The 13,719-nt window shown below is 34.6% G+C and overlaps 1 protein-coding gene and 1 pseudogene across 3 annotated transcripts; one reads left to right on the top strand and one right to left on the bottom strand.

The window, feature by feature from the left end:
- Positions 1-6,638: 6,638 nt before the first annotated feature.
- LOC133782781 (probable LRR receptor-like serine/threonine-protein kinase At3g47570) lies at positions 6,639-10,191 on the top strand (annotated as a pseudogene).
- Positions 10,192-10,949: 758 nt separating this feature from the next.
- Positions 10,950-13,405, bottom strand: LOC133782782 (probable glycosyltransferase At3g42180). Of its 3 annotated transcripts, XM_062222161.1 has the most exons (4): positions 12,995-13,405; positions 12,725-12,897; positions 12,141-12,504; positions 10,950-11,700 (listed from the first exon to the last, which is right to left on the bottom strand). In XM_062222161.1, exons 1-4 carry the CDS (start codon positions 13,298-13,300, stop codon positions 11,044-11,046), a joined length of 1,500 nt encoding a protein of 499 aa, XP_062078145.1. In that variant the 5' UTR covers positions 13,301-13,405; the 3' UTR covers positions 10,950-11,043. The 3 variants fall into 3 exon arrangements, with proteins under 3 accessions (XP_062078145.1, XP_062078146.1, XP_062078147.1); XM_062222162.1 differs by lacking the exon at positions 12,995-13,405 and having other exon boundaries at positions 12,141-12,512; positions 12,725-12,878; XM_062222163.1 differs by lacking the exon at positions 12,995-13,405 and having other exon boundaries at positions 12,141-12,530; positions 12,725-12,862.
- Between the last annotated feature and the right edge of the window lie 314 nt (positions 13,406-13,719).

The raw sequence follows: 13,719 nt of genomic DNA on the forward strand, positions 1-13,719 counted from the left end.
TGTATGAAAAGCAGTAGGTTGTTAACGTGCTGAACGCAACACAACGAATGAGTTACTAAGGATAAGATGTAACTCATAGGGCGGATGCACCGCGATTATTCAAGGACCAGAGTTCCTATTTACATCATAAAGGAGGTCTTACCGGTTTCTGCTTTTGCTGGTTACCTCACGATGTGACATGGACAATAGGGGTGCCATGATCACACAATGTATGATTATGCTTATGATTATGAAGTCTTATGAATATGATATGATTATGAATTGAATATGATATGGTTATGATATGATATGCCGTGAGTTTACGATATGTATGTAGTCTTCCTTGTGTTTTGCTTGAATTGTTGTATTTTTGTTTGTACTTCTTTACTGGGCTTTTAGCTCACCACCTTACTTTACCCCTTTTAGGTAGGCAATAGGATTTCCCTTGGCATGCACAGTGATGTGGGATGTTTCGATGTCTAGGCATGTATGATGCGAGGTGTCTCATGAGTGATTAACGATCTAGATGAGCGCCAAGAAAGTTTATGAATTGATAAGTTCTGGTTTATGTTTTATTTACATCAGTGAGACTTATTATTTTATTTTCAAATACTGCATAAAGACACTATATTTTTATTTTGAACTATTAGGCTCAAATTGCATGTTTTGACAAGGCCCCACTAAACCCTTTTCTTTAAAATGGTATTTTTCCAATAAACATGAGCTGAGCGACGTTTTACAAAGTAAATAGTTAGGACGTTCTTACAATACCTACATGACTTGAGTTTGTACCACTAGCCATTTTTTATTCAATTATATTTGCCACACTTTTCTCTTTCTAAGTTTCCATAGAACCCACAAAATTTCTTGCAATTGTAACAACAGACCACTCCTTCACATTCAAATTACATCGTTTTGGTTCACATACTTAATACATTGAATGTTCCTCTTTATCACATTCAATTACATGGTTGGCATCCATGCAATCTCCCTTGTCACTCATATCATTCACTCCACCATATTTATTTCTAAAACTTCCATTCCTGTCAGAATCCTTCAACAACCGACAACCTTCCTCAATTGTAACATCAAAAAACTTTTCATCCTCAACACGCCTAGCCTCCTTCTCACATAATTGAGTTGCCTCGTCTCACATAGCTGCAACATCATCCTTCAATTCATGAAACTCTTCTGAAAGGCAAATGAATGCCTTAACAACTTCACCTAAACATTTTTTATCCATATAAGTCCACAAATTGATATGGATACCTATATGGAAAATCTTCATTAAAATAAAAAATAAAAAATAATAAATAAACATACAAGTTTTAACAAAATCCAAAAAAAGAAAAAGAAAAATAATTACAGTGTAATAAGAATATCAAAATAAAAATAACTTTGCACGAATAAAAAAAATACACCGAACAACCACATTGCCAACACACTTACTGTCGATCAAACAAAAAAAATATCAATAATAAATGAAGCATCTCTATTAGAATTTAAAAAGGGCAACACCAACATCAACAACTCAAAGCAACACTGTACCACCAATAAATGACAAGCCAACATAAAATCTATGAGAGTGTATGTATCATTACTCGATTCATAAAGCACATTATTAGTTTTTTCTTAAAAAGCGCAATATACCTACATCTAAATACCATACCAAATCAAAGTGTCCTTCTATATACATATATCTTCATCTGTTTTAATTAATTGTATTATCCATTCCAACTGACCTTTTGCAGTCACCAATAATAAAGTATACACTACAAATCAGTCTATAAATCATCAACAGTACATAACACAATTCTCTAATGACCCATAAAGCATATCAATAGATTGTAACAACCCAAATTTACTAATAAGGTTTAAGGGCCTTGATTAGTGTGTCAGGAGGGCATAACTGGATTATATGTGATTTAATGATTAAACGCATGTGATATGACTATTTGAATATCTGTGATGCATGACTATGTGTATTAGTATGTGTGTAGGCCCTGATTAGGTTAAAAGGGCATAATTGTAATTTTGGCCCATTGAGGGCATAATTGTATATGTATGTGATAAATTGATGAGACCACATTATTATGTGGATATATTTATAATATGTCACTCAAGGCGATCCTAGTGAGCGAGTTAGTGAAAAAGTCACGGCGGGGATTTATACCCGGCTCAGGGCGAGCCTGGGGGTATTTCTAGAATTTAGAGAATATATCGGAGTCTATTTTGACATTGAGGAATATAATTGGTGATTAGTTAGGTATCGGGAAGTAAGCGGTAAATATTAGAGGAATTCGAGGAATTAGCGGGAATTGGGTGTAATGACCAAAATGCCCCTAGGTTGATTTAAAGGCTTAGAAATAAAGGGAGGGTATTTTGGTCATTTGAGTTAAAAACTGGGATAAGTATAACTGCTTCTTTATGCCTTAGTGGGATGTGTAGAAAGAAATAGAAGTCTGAAGAAAAGGAAGGAAAGAAGGAAAAAGAAGTGGAAGTCTATTTTTTTTCTCTCTCTCTCGGTTTAGGATTTCTTCACCATTTCTTGGGGTCTTTTGGAGCTGAGGTTCAGAGGAGTGCTAGGTCAAGCTTAGCAATTGGGTTCTTGAGTTAAGCTTGAGGATTAGCAGAGGTTACTCATCCATTTGAGGTAAGATTTTAAGGTTTTCTTCAGTTTCTGGTTTTGCTGTTGAACTAGATTTCTAAGCTAAATTTGATGGGAATTCTAGGGAATTAAAGCTGAGGATTTGTGGAGGAGTGAGTCAAGGAGGTGTAGAGGATAGTTTAAAGCTGAGGATTTGTGGAGGAGTAAGTCAAGGAGGTGTAGAGGTTAGTTTAAGGATTTGAGTTTCTGAGTTTGAGGTCCAGCCATGGTGAATTTTGGGATTTGGAGTGCATGTGCTTAGATTTTATGTGGTTGGGTCATTTGGGATGAGTTAGACATGTTGATAAGCTTGTTTTTAAGTTTGGTTAAAGATTGGAAAAGTTTTGGTAAGGTTTGGCTCGGGAAAATTGAAGGAGGGAAAATTTCAGGGTTGCTGTTCTGTGACTAGCGCTACAGCGCTAGCCTTTGGACGTTGTAGCGCTAGGCCATGTTGTCTGGGACGCTTTTAGGTTCTGTTTGTAGCGTTGTAGCGCCCTCCAAAGAGTGCTACCCTGTTTCCAGAAAAGAGTTTTAGGGTTATTTTCAAGGGTTTTTGCCTGGGGGTTCGGGGTTTGATTCCACCACCCCGTTTGGTGGAATTAGAGGTTCCCGAGGGCTCGGGATTGGTCCCGAGGCTAGGTTTTGGACTTGAGGTTTGGTGATGATTTTGATCTATGGTTGTGACTAGGTGTGCGCTAGGGCTCAGGAGGGATCGTGCTTGAGGATTAAATCGAACAAAGCTAGCAAATCCAAAGGTAAGAAAACTGCACCCGGTTATGTGTTTGTGATGGGACTAAGTGCTCTCGATATCTGTACAATGTTATAAATGGTATTACGCCATGGGACATGTGATAAATGGCGTAAGGGTGCCGTAAATTATACTTGCGCACAGGGCGCGGCTCGGCCACTGGTAGCCGAGGACAGCTTAATATTCACTGAGCTCGGTTTAAGCGGGCCGGAGTCAGTGGGATAAATAGAGGGTGCGGCCTAAGGGAATTAACCCTAGTTATCATATGTGTAGTGATTATTGATATGAATTGATATACTTGGTATGATGAATACTTGATTATCATGAATGCTTAAACTGTTGAGTACAGGCTTATGCGATATGAGTTATCTGCTTGTCCATTGAATGATTGTGCTTAGTTATTGTGTTTTCTTGCTGGGCCTTGGCTCACGGATGCTTTATGGTGCAGGTAAAGGCAAAGACAAGTTGGACCAATCCTGAGATGGAGGGCTGCGGGGCTGAATGTACATAGCCAGTTGTTCGGCTGCCATGGCCGAGGAGTGGAACAGGACGGGATATGCTTAACTGTCTGTTTTGCCTTAGTATGGCTAATCACTGTATTTAAATCTTGAATCTTTTGTAGACAATCTTAAACTTATTACTTTTGGGATCCCATGTAAAAAGAAGATGATTATTTATAAGAAATGCAACTTTTGAGACCAAAATCTTTTAACCCTAGTTCAACTATAGTTTCAGTAACACGTTTTGAATTAAATGACTTGATTAGCAAGTCTTGCATCTTTATAAACACACAGTGTAACAATCTTGGCTATCCAGGGCGTTACATAGATACTAATAAATCATCTTGATAACTATAAAAGAGATAAATTAGCTTGATAATCTTTATCAAGTGCCTTCGTGCATTCTATCACTAATAGAGTGATTTGAGAACTCCAAAACAATGTTCAATCATAATACATAATGCTACTAAGTCATTGTATTATATTGCAAATCCAAATTAAAATATGCAAACAACAAGGATATAACAACATGAAATCATTGGTTAAGACTTTTCAAAGTCCTCGTAAGGAAGTAAAAGACTTATTTACATTATCACATCCTTGACTACTTAATCCACGGTTCATTAAAGTTGCTTTACTGACGTAGTGTTTTGTGTTATAAGATTGGCACATATGGTTTATTTCCTTTGCTGCTTATACAATTTAAAATTAATTTCATATATTCATTTGAGTTATTGCCTTTCACAACGAAAATTCATTAAAAAATGGTTTTACTTTATTTTTATTTTTTGTTTATTTGAAATGATATAGTCTTGCATTACTCAACAAAATAATTCATATAAAAAAATTGACAGCCAACCCACACAATTATCAAGCAACATAAAAGAAATAAACTTTAGTAAAATCACAAATCAAACAAATACAAACAATAAAATGAGTTTTAATTGGATATTAACTCAAAAGATTTTCTAATGTTGTGAAGCAAAGTAGTTATAATAAAATTATGAAGACTAAATTAATTTCACAACACACTCATATTAACATGACTTACTAACATTCAAAATTAATTTGACAACATAAACTATGATAATAATAATAATAATAGAATCTTCCAACTTGAATAATGCTCATGAGAATAATTATCTTCTAACCTATTGGTGTTGTTTGGTAACACTTAAAAAAATAATTTATTTAATTAATTAAAAATTTGACAATTAAACATAAAACAGTGTTTGGTAACTTTATTTTCATTTATTATTTTTAAAAAATTTAATTGAAATTCATTAAATTTTGAAAAGAATTTTTTCACTTTCAATTTTTTTTAAACTGTTTTAAACTTTTTATTTTTTTTCATCTCTTCTTCAAATCAACACCTTATTTTATATTGTTAAACAAAAAATAAAAATAAAAGTTATCAAATACATTTATTATTTTTTGTTTTTAAAAACAAAAAACAAAAATAGTTACCAAACATAGTTTTATTTTTTAAAAATAAAAAAAAATAAAAAAAAAAAAAAATTTCAATTTTTGTATTTAAAAAAATCAAAAACAAAAACTTTACCAAACACAATCAAGCAAAAAAAATTAATCTTAAAATTTATAAAAGGACAAAATTTCATCAAAAACAATGGCTAGATCATTCACATTTCCAATCAATGAGTCATCTGGACGTGTTTGGAGAAGGGAGAGGTATATTTTGCGGCATCGATAGAGGCAGCGAACAAAGGTGGCCTATTAAAGTTTTCTAATCTATGTTTTTATTATGGAGCCTTGGATTATATTTACGTGTCCAAAGGAACCAATCCCTAATAATAATACAAATATTAATATGCTTCATAGTCACCCTATGTCTATACACTTTCTACGTTCAACCAAAAAATCCTATATATATATATTTAAATTTAACTTTCATACAAATTTTTTTTTTCCATGCGCAAGTCTCTTGAACCTCTATATATGTGTAACTACTTAACACAGCACAGCACTAAAACAGTAGTATTTTGCAGCATTTGTATACCACCATATGACTTGACTTTGAATTTATCCCTTATTTACATTCTTATCACACATATATAGAGGTTAGATCATATGCATGAGCCATCCACTCCCAGCAGTGATACATATATATATATATATATATATTTATATCGTGAGAAGAGACTGTTCTATTGATATAACGTCTAAGACGCGTAGATAAAATCAATACAATAACGTGTGATGCTCAAATACTATTGTTGCATCGACTTAGAAAACAACGATGCTATTCTATTAGAAAAAACATTTGCATTACTCCCATTTAATAACACACGCGTTTGGACATAGTCGTACTATCATTCTGTGTACATGGATTGGACACTTGTCTTCTATCATTGAAAATTAGATTTAGTCATACTTATTTCGTGTACAGGTGGTCATAATCGTAAATGCATTTTATCTTTATTTTTATTTTTAAATTTGTAACTATACAGTTTATTTATAAACAATGTTTACAGACTAAATACTATTACAAATTATTGTCAGTATTTTTACAATTTTTGTAAAATTTCATATTTTTAAATTTACAATATTATGTATAATTTTTCCTTTATTATTGTTGTTGTGGTGGTTTTGGGGTTCTTATTAAAAGCCACTTGGGCATTTTAGCAAAGACTTTTCATAATCTCTTATGACTTATGGGGCATCACAATTTTGACTTGCATTTTAGCAAAGATTAGTCATCATTTCGTAACTGCTCACTTGACTAGGTATATGATTATGTAGTATTTTGCTATAAATTGAATTCCCTGAACTCATTTCTGCAGATATCAAATCATATCAACTAAGAATGCCAAAGAAATCTCTCCTTAGATATGGGTTTTCATTCATTCCTTATCTTTCATCAATTTGAAACATTATATATTCTAACTATATTATTTCTCAAGTTTATGGTTTCTAGTGTCGTTTTAGCCAATCTAAACATTAGGACAGACGGAGAAGCTTTGTTGAGTTTCAAGTCAAGTATAAGTTTTGATCCTTCCAGCCCAATCTCCTCATGGGCCGAAACTTCATCGCCATGTAACTGGACAGGAGTTGTTTGTAACAACAAACTGGGCCCAAGAGTAGTGGGCCTTAAGCTTTCTCGATTTGGGCTTTCTGGCTCCATTAGCCCACATTTTGGTAATCTCTCTTTTCTCCGGTACCTTGGCTCCAAAAGAATCAGTTCGTCGGACCGATTCCCGGCGAAATAACCCAGCTTTCCCGGCTAAGGGTTCTCAACCTGAGCTTCAATCAAATTCAAGGTGTTCTCCCATCAAAAATTTTCCAATTGAGGTCATTGGAAACCTTAGATTTGATTTCTAATCGAATCACAGGCAAAGTTCCCGATCAGCGCAGCCACCATCCGAGCAAGCTCAAAATCTTGAATCTTGGTGGAAACAATTTCTATGGCGAAATCCCCAAGTCCTTAGCCAATCTTTCTTCACTCTCCATCTTAAACCTTGGATCCAATTCTTTTAGCGGAGCCATACCCAGTGACTTGGGTCGCCTTCATAATCTCGTGGAACTCGATATCACCAGTAACAACCTCATCGGTCCTATTCCTCCATTGATATACAATCTTAGCTCTCTATCCACGCTAGCCGTAGGAAACAACGAGCTCTCTGGCGAAATCCCCCATGATATTGGCCTTAAGCTTCCGAAGTTATTAGTTTTAATCTTCTGCTTCAACAAGTTCACTGGGAAGATTCCTGACTCTCTGCATAATATTACCAACATACAACAAATTCGTACTGCTCATAATTTTCACGTCGGAACAGTACCTCCGGGGCTTGGAAATTTCCCTTTTCTTAGGACGTATAATATTGCGTTCAATCAAATTCGTAGCTCCGGCGACAATGGTCTTAATTTTGTCTCTTCGTTGACAAACAGTACGAAACTCAAGTACCTTGCAATTGATTCTAATCTCTTTGAGGGTGTTATTCCAGATACCATTGGAAACCTAAGCAAGGTTCTTTCTAAGCTCTACATGGGTGGGAATCGTATTCATGGAAAGATACCCACTTCGATTGGTCGTCTTAGGAGCTTGACTTTGCTAAATTTACGCTCCAACTCGCTCTCTGGTGAAATCCCACCTCAGATTGCTGAGCTCAAAGAACTTCAGAGTCTGAGTTTGGGGAAGAACAAGTTATCAGGTGTTATTCCAAATACTTTAGGTAATCTACGAAAACTAAATTCTGTTGATTTATCAAAAAATTCTTTGGTAGGTTATATACCGTCTAGTTTTGGAGGTTTTGAGAATCTGAATTGGATGGACTTGTCCAACAATAGACTCAATGGAACCATTCCTGGAAAGTCTCTTCTTAATCTTCCTAGCTTGAACATTTTTCTTAATCTCTCTAATAACCTTCTAAGTGGACCTTTGCCTAAAGAAATTGAGCTTTTAGAAAAGGTCACCACTATTGATGTTTCCAACAATCTTTTGTCTGGTGATGTTCCGATCTCAATCATGAGTTGTAAAAGCTTGCAGGCGTTGTTCATGGCTAACAATAGTTTCTCTGGTCCTATTCCAAGTAGTCTAGGAAAACTGAAAGGCCTTGAAGTGCTTGACTTATCTTCAAACCAGCTTTCTGGCTCCATTCCTGCTGAGCTGCAAGATTTAAAGGCACTCAAGTATTTAAACCTATCTTTTAACAACCTAGAAGGGGTAGTTCCTAGAGGAAATGTGATCACGTTATACAACTCTAGTGTCCACTTGGAAGGTAACAAAAATCTTTGCTTACAATTGGGATGCCTAAATAGTAGAGGTACACAAAGAAAAAAGTTGAAAGAAATTTTTATTGTTGCTATCCCATTAATTTTAATGTTGTGCTTAGTCGTTGGATTAATGTTGCTTTATCTTCGCAAAAGGAAAGCAAAAGCTACACAAGTTTATGATAGACCACTGAAAGAAAAACATCAAATGGTTTCGTACGAAGAACTGCGTCACACAACTGAGAATTTCAGCCAGGAGAACTTGATTGGAAGTGGAAGCTTCGGCTCAGTTTACAAAGGTTATCTTGTAGATCAAGATATGTTTATCGCAGTAAAGGTTCTTAAGAATAGCTCGTGGAAGAGTTTTGTTGCAGAATGTGAGGCACTCAGGAATGTGAGACACCGGAATCTTGTTAAATTGGTCACATCATGCTCCAGCATAGACTACAAGAACTATGATTTTCTAGCTCTTGTTTACGAGTATCTTAGTAATGGGAGCTTGGACGACTGGATTAGGGGTAAGAGAAGAAAAGTAGATGGGAGTACATTAAACATTGTTGAAAGATTGAATGTGGCCATTGATGTTGCTTGTGCTTTGGATTATTTGCACCATGATTGTGTAGTTCCAGTGGTACACTGTGACATTAAGCCAAGCAATATTCTTTTGGACGGTGATTTTGTTGCAAAGGTAGGAGATTTTGGTTTGGCTAGGTTGTTGCTGATGGAGAAGAAAGCCTCTGAAACTTCGATTAGCTCCACTCATGTTCTAAAAGGCTCGATCGGATACATACCTCCTGGTAAGTGGTACTTCTTGATATATCTTTTTCATGAGTCAATTGAATTGAACTAAGCTTAGTTACTCGGTAATCTTGATGGTCATCATATTTGTGAGCCTAATAATATCGTTAGTTTGTTCATAGACCAGCAAATGATTAAATTTACATACCATTTATGTCTCATAATATCACAAGATGTACGTTTATAGTTGTAGATACCATGAAATACTTCTTTTTCTTAAACATATGCTTGACTCTGAAATTAAACGGGCAGAGTACGGCCTAGGAGAGAGACCATCCGCAGCTGGAGATGCATACAGCTTTGGAGTAATGTTGTTTGAGCTCTTTACAGGGAAGAGTCCTACCAACGAAAGCTTTACGGAAGATCTAAACCTGCCTCAATGGGTGCAGTCATCTTTTCCACAAAAGTTTATTGAAATAATAGATTCTCAGCTTCTACAACTTGCAGAAAATCTGTATCACCAAGGTCAATATGTCAGTAGAAATTTGCAATATGACTGTCTGACCAGTCATTGAAATTGGACTTTCTTGCACTACAAAGTTTCCTAATGAGAGAATGAACATGAGAAATGCTCTTCAAAACCTCAATTCTGCTAAACACAACCTTCTTCAACGTACAACTCTGGGAACAAGTTGATAGTATCACTGTCGATCAATCTAGTATTGGTTTGTGCTTATATGTGTTTTCCATATGATTAGTACTAAATTGATAGGATTTGTAGTCCAATATCTTGTAAAAATTGTATAATACGTTTTCATGAACTGTAAGAAACTTAGATTGTTTGAGCACTTTGATTCATTTGCTTTTCAAAATCTTATGTACTAATGTTGTTCAATTGTGTCATTATATAGAGTTGAAAAGTATAACTGCATTATGAAATTTATGAAGTTAGAGGAGGAAAACTAGAATCCACTGTTGATGGTTAAAAAGACAATCTCAAACCAATTGTAGCCTTAATATGTTGTCATTAATTAATTAATAGTAAATCAATGAAAACCATGTAAATTGACAAAAAAAATCATGTAAATTTTTTTACTTTTTTTTTTGTTGAGCTATTTGACTATTCTTTCAAAACAGCAAATATAGTACTAAAAATGCACAAAATTAAATCAATCAAATTCTATTTATCTCACTATTATGCTGTCAAGTTAAAGTACTCCACCAAATATGGTGAGGTACTGTAGCAATGACAAAAATAAAAAACAATACTATTTTGCTTTTTTTTATTAGTATTTAATAATAAATATATATGTATATTATTTTATATATAAGATAAAATAATAAAGAATATATTTTTTGTGTAATTTTTGGTGTTATGGTTGGAATGGAAAAAAAATATAGTGTTAAAGATTTTTTAGTTTTAGTGTTGGTGCAACACTATATATACATAGTGTTATGGGTTAGAGATGTCTTTAGACATTTTTATTACTGTGTGAGTCTCTGAGTTCGTACAAGTACCCATTGATATATGACATTGCTTAATCGAGTCCTGATTTCACTAATAATATCCTACAAAGAACTCTAAAAATACACACACCAAGCTCAAGAGAACACAAAAAAAGTCTTCACTTTATTCTTTTAAATTTTCCATTGTAAATTTGTATATACAACACATATACTGCACACAAAAAAAAGTTCAAGCTTCAAAATTTAAAGTCGAGCCTTCTCAGCCAAACGGAGTGAAGCACCATATGAATCATATCAAATGGTTGGGCCGGCCGGTTCAACACAAAATGTCTCTTAACCTTAATCACTCTCTTGTATAATTCTAGGTACTGCTCATTTGGAACAGCTTGTAAGATCTTCTTAATGTCTGGAATCTTTGAGATTGGGATTTTAATTGAAAATTGGCTCCAATCAAGCACATCACTAAATGGCAATGAGTAACCCTCAGAGAGAATCACAGGGATACACCCTGCACTTATAGCCTCCACCACTCTTGGGCTTGCCACTTCATGTCCACTTGGGCACAAGCAATACTTGCTTTGGCCCATTAGTTTGTGATAATTTTGGGCCCCTGTGAGCATCTCTTGGACTTGGACATCATTGTCTTTGTCCTTCCAGTGTTTGAGCAAGATCTTTCTAATACCTCCATGCACCCTGCCTGCAAAGAAGGCTAGAATTGGGCGGTTGTTTGGGCCTTGGCCCGCTTTTGGTGGGCCTAGCTTTCCAACAGGGAGTTTGATTTCAGGGAGTGAGGCATCTCTATTGGGCTTAAATCCTTCTGAGGTGTTGGCATTGCACAGAACTCTGATGAAATTCTTGTAAAGTTCAGGCTTGCCACCTGAAATTTGTGGTCCCTGAATATAGGAATAAAGTAGATAATACATTATTAAGATTGAAATTTCAGTTGAACCATACATTCTTCTATGGGTAAGCACAATGATCCCATTACAAACAAAGAAAAAGGAGGTCCTTTGTTCCTCTTAATTTAATCCCTTAACCACTAATGTTTTTTTTCCCAAATAATTACCCAAAATTCATATCTTCAAATTTTTTAAATAAAATCTACATATAGTACTCCAACTAAAAATGTTTAACAAAATGCCTCCAATAAAAAACATCTCCCTTCAATGACCCTTACCCCAACAATCTCACTACTGAGCTAGCCTGAGTGGTGGTTCAACTGAAGTATATATAATATGCATTTCTCTTAAATAATTGCATGCATAATCATTAATAATTCAAGAATATCCATAGAACTCTCTATAAAGCAAAAAAGGAAATTAGAAAAACTCACCCAATCATGGCAAGAAACCATGAAATGATCAGCACCATTGCTTCTATTCCAGTAAGAATACTTATTGGCCAGAACACCAACGTAATCATTCACCAGTCTATGTAGACGATCTCGTTTGTAGTCATCTTCAGTAATTCTTGGCTTGTAAACGTAGTGAATGATGTTGGCCACACTCAATGGCAGAAAAAATGTATGAGCCTCCTCTGGATGTCTTGCCCAAAATGGGCTCTTCTTACTCTCTATTTCATCTATGAATTGTCCTTCAATCCCATATATGTTGTTCACTGGTCCCATGTGGAATATTGGGTTCTCTCCTTCCTTGTAGCTCCACACTTTGAATCTTTTCACCATCTCTATGTGACTCCTGTTTTTCTTCCATAAAAATTACCACTTTTAATATGGAAAAAAATAGTTTGTTATTAATTTTAACATTAATTTTTGTTCATGGGTAATTTGCAAATAGAAAACTAGAAAGTAGGTTTATCTTCTTTTGATGATTAAATGATTAAGAAAATGAAATAATAAGAAAAAAATGAGTAACAAGGGATTGGTCATCATGTGTATGTAAAAAGTACTATACTTACTGATGAAAAGCATATGGATTCCTGTAAATGGAACCTCTTGGTACAAAGCTCTCTTTCCTATCAGACTTAAAACTTTTAGACACAATAGCTTGATGAATAGCTACTCGAGCCTGAGTCAAATCATACTCAATTCTGTCCAACCTACCCTTCTTCTTCTTCTTCTTCTTGATGATCTGCTCAAAAAGCACACAACAAGATTAAGCGTAAGCCAAGAATTAAACCATAATTGAAACAAAACCCATTCATAAAAAGTTCTCCAATAATGCTTACATTTTTACCACCCAAAATACTATGATTATAAGTAGTACTGTTTGGATGCACAAAATTTGAGTCAATAAAGTCTAAATAAATTTTTGGTGGAGTTGTACGGTTGGTGTTGTAAGTATCATCACTTTGGGTACTGCTAGTACTAGTAGTATTATAAATGTAATAACTATTAGTCAGAGGAGCTGAAAAAGAGTGAATGATTAGCTGGGTTTGGTTTAAGTTATGATTACGAAAAAGAAGAAGAAGAAGAAGAAAAGGTGAAACTAATAGTAACAGAGTTGGGGAGAAGCTTAAGGGTGAGGCTCCCATGGTGTCGGCCGGAGGCACTTGGGAAATGGCTAATCCATTTTCCCTCTTTGTTAAGACTCTTTCTTTAGTGTTAAGATCTCACTATCAAAGAAAGAAAGACTGACAAGAAATTGATCATCACATGGTTTGTTGTGGGGAGCTGCAATAAATGACAATGCTTTAGCCCACATTTTTACTTCTATTTATTTTTAAATAATGTTGGTATTATTTTAATTATAAACTTGTCCATATCTCTACATTTGGGAAGTTATAATGTCATTTTTTTATATTAAATAATCTTTGTTTTATATCTAGGTGTAGCTGTTAGCATATTCTAACCACATTCAAAATTTCTAATTATAATTTCTAAATATGTTAAAAGTTGCCCTAATGTATTGGGGAAAAAATTAGACATAAATTACGTTTTAGTTATAATTTTA

The sequence above is a fragment of the Humulus lupulus genome, chromosome 6, assembly GCF_963169125.1.
Source record: "Humulus lupulus chromosome 6, drHumLupu1.1, whole genome shotgun sequence".
Lineage (NCBI taxonomy): Eukaryota > Viridiplantae > Streptophyta > Magnoliopsida > Rosales > Cannabaceae > Humulus > Humulus lupulus.

Coding starts and splice junctions, on each gene's coding strand:
- LOC133782782 (XM_062222161.1), bottom strand. CDS start 13,300: ATGGGAGCCTCACCCTTAAGCTTCTCCCCAACTCTGTTACTATTAGTT. Junction 12,898..12,994: donor GTATTTTGGGTGGTAAAAAT/GTAAGCATTATT, acceptor CTTTTTGAGCAG/ATCATCAAGAAGAAGAAGAA. Junction 12,505..12,724: donor AATCCATATGCTTTTCATCA/GTAAGTATAGTA, acceptor GAAGAAAAACAG/GAGTCACATAGAGATGGTGA.